The sequence below is a fragment of the Rhincodon typus genome, chromosome 27 (assembly GCF_021869965.1).
Source record: "Rhincodon typus isolate 14 chromosome 27, sRhiTyp1.1, whole genome shotgun sequence".
Lineage (NCBI taxonomy): Eukaryota > Metazoa > Chordata > Chondrichthyes > Orectolobiformes > Rhincodontidae > Rhincodon > Rhincodon typus.
Window position 1 is genome coordinate 11,001,161 of NC_063358.1, and position 10,496 is coordinate 11,011,656.

Genomic DNA, 10,496 nt, shown 5'->3' on the forward strand with positions numbered 1-10,496 from the left:
GGAGAAGGAGAAGGGAGGGAGGAGGAGGAGAAGGGAAGGGAGGTGGAGGGCGTTAGTGAGTGAGGGAGAGGGAAGGGGGTTAGTGAGGGAGGGAGCGAGCGAGTGAAGGGGACAGTGAGTGAGGAAGGGAGAGTGTGAGGGAGGGCGGCAGGTGAAGAGTGGAGAGTTTTTACAAATTGTAATCTATGTATTACCTACTTTAATTAATGCATGTGTCGTGTAATACTGTTTAGTCAAATAGTTATTTGGGGGTAATGTGCCCAGTGATGGCTGTTCTTGCTCCATATCTAACTAGGAATGAAATTCTGATCTATAATTGCAAAATTTCCATTTGGCAGAATTCTGACTTTGGCTGTTAGAATTTTGCCCTTTTAAAATATTTTTTCAGAACTCTGCTTGCTTGGAGAAGCTATCACTCAGCCCCTCTTTGTTTAACCCATTGCCAATTATTACCTGCATTTTTTTATTTGATGAAATAGAGGCCAGGCCCCCAATATCAGCAGCTCCCTTGTTCAGCCTTTTCTGAACTAGACCACCTTCCTGGTTTTTCAACTCTGCAGTTTACAGATGTTGGTGCAGGATGGCGAGTTGGCCCAGACTCAACTGCAGCCTCGCTTGGCTTCATGTTCTGGCCCCTGGCTGGGCAGGTGAGGGAGGTTTTGCGTGACTGTGGTCTCAGCTACTTCCTACTCTTCGCAGCAGCTGCTGGCATGAGCTCCTGTGGACCTTGATGCTACCAACTCAACCAAGTCAACCACCTCGTAATGCAAGTGGCAGCATTCCCCATAACCAATTAAGCTCTTAGGGTCCAAGCTCCAATCACTGGGGAGGCACCTCACCTTTCCATGGCAATGTGGACGCCAGGTGAGGAAGATCTGCAGCCATCCACTGGTAGCAGCGATGAAGAACTGAGTCTGGGCAAGACTGAGAAATTTGGGTGGAGAAGAAGGGGATTGTGATTGGTAGGAATGGATTTGGGAAGAAGGCTGCTAAGTAAGTGTGTTGTTGCAGGGAACAGGGTTAGGATAATGGGTATGAGTGTACTGTGATACATTTATTTGTTCATGAATTGAACATTACTGGCAAGGTCAGCCTTTGCCCATTCCAGCATTTATTGTCCGACCCTAGTTGCCCTTAAGAAGTGGTGAACTGCCTTCTTGAATTGCCGCAGTCCACATGCTGTGGCTTGACCTACAATGCCATTAGGGAGGGAGTTCCAGGATTTTGACCCAGCAACAAGAGCAGCAATATTTTTCCAAGTCAAGATGGTGAGTGGCTTGGAGGAGAATTTGCAGGTGATGATATTCCCAGATATCTGCTACCTTTACCCTTCTAAATGGAAGCGGATTTGGAAGTTGTTGTTGAAGGATCGTTGGTGAATTCCTAAAGTGCATCTTGTGGATAGTCCACTCTGCTGCTTCTGAGCGTCACTGGTTGAGGGCGTGGATGTTTGTGGATGTGGTGCCAATCACGCGGCTGCTTTGTTCTGCATGGTCTCAAGTTTCTTAACTGTTGTTGGATCTGCACTCATCTCGACAAATGGGGAGTATTCCATCACATTCCTGACTCATCTCTTATAGTGGAGTGTTCAGTGATGGTAACATCATTGAATGTCAAAGGGCAGTGGTTAGATTGTCTCTTATTTATGGTCATTACCTGGCATTTGTATAGTGTGAATGTTACTTGCCACTTGTCAGCCCAAACCTGGATATTGTCCAGATCTTACTGCATTTGAACATGGACTGCTTCAGTATTTGAGGACTCATGAATGGTGCTGAACATTATCTTTGGCAGTCATTCCCACTTCTGACTTTATGGAGGGAAGGTCATTGATGAACCAGCTGAAGATGGTCTGCCTAGGACACTACATAATGTCCTGGAGAAGAGATGACTGACCTCCAACAACCACACCATCTCTCTATGCGCCAAATATGATTCCAATCAGTGAAGAGTTTGCTCCCTGATACCCATTGATTCCAGTTTTGCTAGGACTGCTTGATGCCACTCTCGGTCAACTGTGACCTTGATATCAAGGCCTGTCATTCTCGCCTCGCTTTTGGAATTCAGTTCTTTTGTCCATGTTTGGACCAAGGCTGTCGTGAGATCAGGAGCTGAGTGACCCTGATGGAACCCAAACCGGGTATCACTGCTCAGATTATTGCTGAGCAGGTGCTGCTTGATGACACCTTCCATCACTTTACTGATGATCGAGAGTAGGCTGATGCGTGGGAATTTGTCAAGTTGAATTTCTCCAGCTTTTTGTGTACAGGACACATGCGAGCAATTTTCCACATTGGGTAGATGCCAGTGTTGTAACTATACAGGAGCAGCAAATTATGGAGCACAATCCTTCAACACTATTACCGGAATGTTGTCAGGGCCCCTAGCCTTTGCAGTACCATGTACCCCCGACCATTTCTTGATATCATGTGGAGTGAATTAAATTGGCTGAAGCTTGCTATCTGGAATGCTGGGAACCACGGGTGGAGGCCACGGTGAATCATCCAATTGGTACTCTGGCTGAAGATTGCTGACCCTTTAGAAGGTGGTAAGTTAAAATGAGCTCATACTAGAAAATAGCTTCTAAAACCCAGTTTGATTTTTTGCTTTGCTTTGTTTGTATAATCTAAATAGGTCTTTATTTGTTGTTACTATGGGCTTATCCTGCATTACATGCATAATGTTAATTGTATGCTATGGTGACTTTGATTTTATACAAATATGGTGGTTCGTAGTATTAATGGTAATAAAAGGTAAACAAAGCGAAACGCATTTGAACTGAACAATAACATTTGCGTTTTGTGATAGATCATGAAAACTGCAGTACTATTATACAGTTCCTTGTCAGAAGACTTTTTTAAGCCTTTAGTCTTCAACCTCTAATTTTCAGATTGTTTTGTCATCAGCTACTTGTATAGAGCCATAGGGTCATACAGCATGTAAACAGACCGTTTGGTCCAACTCGTCCGTGCCGACCAGACATCCCAAACTGACCTAGACCCATTTGCCAGCATTTGACTCATATCTCTCTAAACCCTTGCTATTCATGTACCTATCCAGATGCCTTTTAGATGTTGTAATTGTACCAGCCTCCACCCTTTCCTCTGGCAGCTCATGCCATACGTGCACTACCCTCTGTGTGAAAAAGTTACTCCTCAGGTCCTTTTTAAATCTTTCCACCTCTGATCTTAAACCTATGCCCCCTAGTATTTGACATTTCCACCCTGGGAACAAGACTTCGACTATGCATGTCTCTCATAATTGTATAAACTTCAGTCAGGTTGCCCCTCAGCTTCTGAAGCTTTTAGCAAAAACAATCCAAATTTGTCCAACCTCTCCTTACAGCTAATACACTCCAATCCAGACAACATTCTGGTAAGCCTCTTCTGCACCCTTTCCAAAGCCTCCATATCCTTCCTATGGTGTGCCAACAAGAACTGCAAACAATGCTCGAAATGCCTAACAAAGAAATACGAAAGAGACATTTCTCTTGGCTTGAGTTTGCTTTGTGAATTCTCCCCTTCTTACTCCCTAGCAAAGGAAGGTCAAAAAGCACCCTACCGAATCTGCCCCTTAAGATTGTGCTCCTCACCTGTTCTGCAGGATGTTGGCTGAATTAAGTTGGAGGCAATAACCAGGGTATACGACGATCTGAGGCCCCCAGCCGTTTTCCCATTTGCTGCAAACGCGGTACTGTAAGTTTCTAATTCGCATCTTGCCCCTGCCTTGATCTTCATTGCACTATAAAGCAACGATGACTTACAATAGGACTCTAAGTAGCTCAAAATTCCTAAATCGTCCTGCTTCTGTTTTCTTTCCTACCAGTGAGTGAATTTAGAGTAGGTGCACACTGCAACTTATGTAATCAAGGCTTGCACAGCTTAAAACATACAAGCGCACATCCTAAATAATGTGTATTTTATCTCGATCTCCTTTTTGTTAAAGCTGTGAAAAAGTCAGTATTTTTTTCCATCCCGTTTAAGAGAATTTTTTAAAAAAACTTTTACTGTTGAAAATAAATTTGTGAATTTCTTGTTAAATATCAATAACCCTAATTTTAATCTATTTTTCTAACGAACTTGTTTGGAGATGTTATTACACACTTCTGGAACAGGTGGGACTTGAATCTGGTCCTCCTGGTTCAGGGGTAGGGACACTATCAGTGTGCCATAAGCTCATTTTCATTTCCATTTACAAAGAGCCTTTTCTCCCCTTTCTCACTTTCTCTGAAGTTTTTGTTTTCCTTTTACAGTAACTGCAATACCTTTTTACATAACCATGTAGTATCGCAATTTGATTATATCTTGTTCCTATCATCATGTCTGTTTATACAAATAATTTTGTTGCCTCTAGACTTGACTTCCAATGCACCCTTTGGCTGCCTCCTTCTGTAATGTGCTCTATATTTAAGATGATCCGAAATTCTACCCGTATGTAAGTTACAATCAAATCCCATTCGGCCATCACTTCTGTAGCTGCTAACCTACATTAGCTCCCAGTTAAAGAATGCCTCGATTTTAAAATTCTTGACCTTGTATTCAAATATATCTGGTTTTACAATATCCCTCTGTCTCTGTAATCTATAACTTTACAAGCCTCTGAGATATCTGCATTATTCCAATTCTGGCCTCTTGTTGCATCCCCAACTTTCATCACTCCACATTGAGGGCTGTACCTTGAGCTGCCAAGGCTCTTGGCTACTTAAGATGCTACCTAAAACCTAACCCTGTTGACCTGGCTTTTAGTCATCCATCCTAATGTCTCCTTCTATGGGTTTGTACATTTTGTATGGTGAATATTCTGCAAAGTTCCTTAGGATGCTTAACTATGTTTACTATATAAATGCAAAGGGTTGCTGTTACATATTTATTGGGGGTCAGTTAGCTCAGTTGGCTAGACAGCTGGTTGTCATACGTGGTGATGCCAACAACATTGGTTCAATTCCCGCACTAGCTGAGGTTACCGTGGAGGGCTTCCCTTCTCAACCTCTCCCCTTGCATGAGGCATGGTGACCCTCAGCTTAAATCACTGCAAGAAAATACCCCTATGATCTGGTAGGCAACACTCTACACATTTGTTAAGATGCTGTGACTGGACTTGCTTACCACAGTCGTCAATTTATTTTTAATACTGTACCCGTAAAAGATATGTGTTCATAATTTAAAAATCATGTTTGGTAACTGCAGTCTTCATATTCTTGCAGGTAAAACAGATTGAAAAAAGGGACTCTGTCCTGACCCCAAAACAGCAAATTGAAAGACTGACGAGACCTGGATCCACCTATATCAATCTAAATCCATTCGAAGTAAGTATTTCCAACTTCTGTAGTTTTTCAGTTGCTGTATATTTGGACTGCTGAAATACCATGTCACTGACTATCCTTTCTTGTCCATCTTTTTAACTTTTCTATATCTTTTTGCCTTTGTCCGTCAGATGAATCCAATTCTCCTCTATGTTTCTCTTCAGTTATCCAGCTGAGTGGAGTTGCCGTTATCTGATTAAGTTCTTACCTATCCAATTGTACACTCAATGTATTCTGCAATGTCTGCTGCCCATTAATCTTGAAACTTTGGTTGCTTTGTATTTTTCATCTACAATTTTCCCTTGGCTACATCATTTTAAAACATTGTCAGGTTCCACAGGTATCCTGATCAACAATCAGCTTTACCTCACCACCACCACCTCTCTTGACTATCCTTGACCACCTTTACACTATACTACCTGTCCATCATTCAATACTGGCTAAGCATAAAACCTATCCAAGCCGTTGTCTTTGATACTGATGGAAATTGCCTTTAGTAGCTGCACAATCCAACCCCCTTTCTGACCTCCTTCCCAGCCTAAACTAGTGTTTGGTGTTTGGCCCAAACTTCCAAATCTATATACTCTAATTGCCAAAGCTGCATATTTCCATCTCCATTCTTACTCCTCCTTTACCTTTGGGAATTCCTTGGGATCAAGAATGACATGAAATGTTTCCACGCTTTTCTGAGATAGTTAAGTCCAATGCATGGTCTGCAGACTCTCACGTGTAGGACCAGGTGGTAATTGGATGATCAGTTACATGAGGTTTTTGGAGGTTTGTATACTTTCTCCAACTCCTCTTCTACTACTCTGTGCTTTCCTGATAAAGTCTCTCAGTTTGTTTTGTGCCTCCTGAATGGACCTTCTTCACGTGGGTACGTCACAAGTCGGGGTCTTCAGTGAATCAGCAGTGACGTTTGGCATGACCAGCTTCAGTGTAGAGCAGTTTCTTCAAGAATCTGGTGGCAGAGATCATGAACAAAAATCAGCTCATGATATGGAGTGACGAGCATCTTGATGTTGGCTTTGCAGTTGTGGGATCGCCTTTCTTGGCTTTGGATTTTGAGGTTCTAGTGTGAAGGCACTGCTGGTGGTACTTCTCCAGTGCCCTTTAAGTTGCCTGCTCAACAGTTCCAGGCTCCAAAGACTTTCAAAGCGCAGAATAACTTCTGTATGGTAAAGCATAACCTTGATATTGAGTTTGAGGTCCTGGTCGTCAAATACATTTTTATTTCTCTCCTTAGTCAGCCAAAAGCTGAGCTGGCTCATTTGAAGATGATACAATTTGTCAATCTCTCCATCCAGACTTTAGCTCATTCTACTGCTGAAACCCTCATCGTTGCTGAGATCGCATCCAGATTTGATTATTCCAAAGTTTTCTTTGCTGGCTGTTTCATTTCCCACCCTTCAGAATGTGCTGAAAACTTTGTCTCAGCCTATATCCAGACTTGTGCCAAATCCCACTTGCCTATCACCCGTTGTGGCTGACTTATTATAGGTTCCGGTCTAGTAATGCTTCACATTTAAAAGATGTATTTCTTTGTTGAAGTTCTTCATTGGTTTTACCCCTCCCTATCTATAGCTTTCAGTTCTGAATACTCTGTACCGTCAATTCTGGCCTTTTGTTCACCTCTGATTTCCACCACTTTATTATTGATGACCTGCCTTCAGATGTCCAGCAACTAAGCTTTGGAATTCTCTCTAGACCTCTTCACTCTTTCTCCACTGTTACGACATTCAATGAAACGTAGACGGGATAGATGTAGAGAGATAACAAGGTGTAGAGCTGGGTGAACACAGCAGGCCAAGCAGCATCAGAGGAGCAGGAAAGCTGACGTTTCGGGCCTAGACCCTTCTTCAGAAAGGATGTTTCTGCCTTTAGGAGAATTTAAAACTTGGGGACCATTGTTTTAAAAATAAGGGATTGTAATTTTAAAACAGATGGTGAATTTTTTTCTGCATTGAATGCCGTTGGCACTTTGTTCCTGACAAGACAGTTGAAGCAGAGTTTTTGAATATTTTTGTCACTGAGGTGGACAGATTCTTGGTAAGCAAGGAAGTTAAAAAGTCATCAGAGTTTGGCTGGAATCTGGATCAGAGATTACAGTCAGATCAGCCATGATCTTACAAAGTGTCAGGGAAGGTTCAAGGGGCCAAATGGTGTACTCCTCCTCTTTCATCTGTAAGTCTTTAAACAGCTTCTTATCATGTCTTCTATGTTCATCATCAACTTAATGTTTAAGCAGCTGTGAAATGTTTTGGGGAATTTTGTTATGATGACAGTCCTATGTTGTTGACCTTGTTGACATTTGTATGAAGTGATAGTTTCCGCTTTGGGCTTGATACACAACCCAGGCACACTTTTGTTCAAAATTGCAGCAGTTTTCAAAAGTTTTCATTCAGGTTTCTCTCCAAAAACTAATTTGCATATCACAGACTTGAGTCTTCCATGAACCAGTACAATTAGGCAGAAATTTTAGGATTTAACTCTTTCTTTTGTTTTTCCCTTGTGTTTAAAAAAAAATAATCCCTGGATGTAATTAAGAATGCTAATATGGTACTGTTTTATTAATGCAGCCAAAAATGAAATTATTGCAAAATTTATCTCCGTTTTAATCAGATTGTCTTGTCCAACACCTGCAAGTAACTTGATTTTAAATCACTGAAAATGACTGAACTATGCAGAATCACTAACTGGTTTCATCATATATGCTGGTCACTTCAGAATGAATTAATTATCTTTTAATATTTATGGATTCTTTTAAAAAGATGCCTATAATGTCTTTTACCAAACAAATTCTTGTGAAAAAGAGTGTGAAGAGTCTTGTTGAAGGTCTGCATACGGATGCAAATGGGCCAAACTCATTGCTCATTCATTTAGCCCCGTAGCTTCCAGCTTGCAGGTAGGGCTGACTTGCAGCTGGTATTTTATTTTAAGGACAATGTCAAAGATTGTGGAAAATTGATTTGTGCTGGATGTAAGTTGTATTTAATATTCCTCAATCTTTTATGCTGATTTGGTTGTTTGCTGAAAAATTACACCCCATTGGAAACTCTCCCCTGATTTTTGTTTTTGGATGAGGATAGAAATCAACTATTGATTGCCTTTATTTTCGCATTCAACACCTTTGTTCATTTCATTCGTTAGAAACCATTTTGTAAGTTTCGTACCGAAATTCATGTGAAGTCTTTGCAAATTGTAACTTTTGAATCATACTGTAATAACAACTCTTCCATTTAGTTAACTTGCTCTATTTTAATTTCTTAATGTGGCCTACAAAACTAAAAGCTAAATCTATTATAGTGGTTGTTGCTGTATGCTTTGTTACACAGGTGTTACAGATAGATCCTGAAGCAACAGATGAAGAGCTGAAAAAGCGGTTCAGACAGGTAGACACATCTCAGTTTACCATTCTACAGGCTAAGGTAGCAAAGACCATGGGTACAGTCGGTGTCTTTAAGTGAATAAAAATTGAAAATGCAGAAGCAATTTTTATTTACATTAAATACATTTTGTTAATTGTATGTTATTTTAGTTGAAAATTCTTGTTAAGTGAATACTTTTCCCTATTTATATGTACTTTTCCTTGGTTAGAACTCACCTTATGCAGTTATCATTAGTAATAATATGCTGCATGATGTCTGTCGTTTCAACTATTTACCATTCAAAGCCAAGGCAAGTTAATAGAAATTACAATAAAATCTTTCTCTGCTTCTTCCGACCCATCCTCCCTCGGAACTGTTGGCCCATTTGGTAAAGACAAAATGCAACTGATCCATTTGAACCAGAAAAATTTGGGTTCTGCTCTCAGCCTGGGCAGTGGTTGGGGCTTTAGCAGTCCTGTCTAGAAAGTGCACTTGTGGGGACATTGGATGAAATCAGCACTGGGCTTGACTGTGATGACTCCCGTATAGGATAGCTTGATGATGCTGAATCCTTCATGTGAAGGCCAGCTATTGGTGAGATAGTGCCTGTGGAACCAATCTCCAGCGTGAGTCAACACCTTCAGGAGGAAATGTATGACAGTTAATCCTCTAACAATTCACTGCACTCTTATTAAGGGAATTTTTTGTGTCCAAGCAAGTTATTCACTTAACAGGAATTGACACTAAAGCTGACTGTTGCTTAGTTTCTTTTTTAAAAAAACTATTTTGAATTTTTCTCTATTAAATGAATTAAAAGCAATTTAATCATGTTAAAGAAATTCGCCAGTGTTTCTTAGTTTAATTCACTGGGGCCAAATCATGAACTAAACATAGCATATCCTTTACTAGCCTGTGAAAATCGACACTTTTTTCCAAATTCTCTCCCCTCCTCAAGGTGCTGACTCACGTTGGGGTATGGTTCTCTGGGTGCAAGCAGCCCTTCGGTACCTCGCCCAAGTGGCCATTCTTCAGCTGTGAGCCCAGACAGTGAGTATCGTCAGGCTACCCTTACCCAGCGTCCACACGTATGTACTTTCAGGCAGTGGTCACTGGATAACGATCAGGAGCAAGATCTCTGGCTGAATGTCTTTTAAAACAATCCTAATCTGAGCACACTGGAGGCCTATGGTGGTGCTGTGCTCTATTTCCAGCTCCAAACAGCTAATTTGACACGATTCACACTTCAGATTTGGATCCTCCTGGTGTGTGTGACTCAGTACTATGGCAGACTTTGTTTATTTGCTGACTGAGTTACTGGGATCAGGAGTCAGATTAATCATGTACGTAGTGTCACTATTTGTTCCTTGCTGTGGGCTCATATTTGAGTGCAGTACTAATGCTGTGTCAACACATTTTTTATAATGCAGTGAGTTCCATACAAATTTCCGTTTTAACCTTAGCTGCTAGTTAAGGCTTCATTTTAGCCTTAATTCAGCAGTTGCATTAAGTAGTTTTTGACACTTTCAGTTCCATCGATATTGAAGGAAAAGGACCAGGAAATCTTTTAATATTTTGAATTTGAAGCACTGAAAAGTATGGAACAAATGGAGAGTAAATTAGAAATTAGGTAATGACAAGACTTTAGGGTGAAAATTAGAAAGGGAAAATAAAAATTAAGAATATACTTTAATTTGTCAAGTAGGATTGAAGTCTTTCACACATTAAAATGTATATTCTGTGTATTTGAAAGTTACCTCACTACTGAGTTCTGTAGAGTCTGATTATCTTGAAATGTGCATGTTTCATAAATAATTTTCTTCATAAAT

At 40.7% G+C, this 10,496-nt stretch overlaps 1 protein-coding gene across 1 annotated transcript in view; it reads left to right on the plus strand.

The window, feature by feature from the left end:
• Window positions 1-10,496, plus strand: part of dnajc8 (DnaJ (Hsp40) homolog, subfamily C, member 8) — a 35,612-nt gene that overhangs the window by 393 nt on the left and 24,723 nt on the right. Inside the window, exons 2-3 of the mRNA XM_048613287.1 lie at window positions 5,204-5,305; window positions 8,638-8,694. Of these exons, the coding sequence (XP_048469244.1) occupies window positions 5,204-5,305; window positions 8,638-8,694 (159 nt within the window). The remainder of the gene's footprint in view (window positions 1-5,203; window positions 5,306-8,637; window positions 8,695-10,496) is intronic.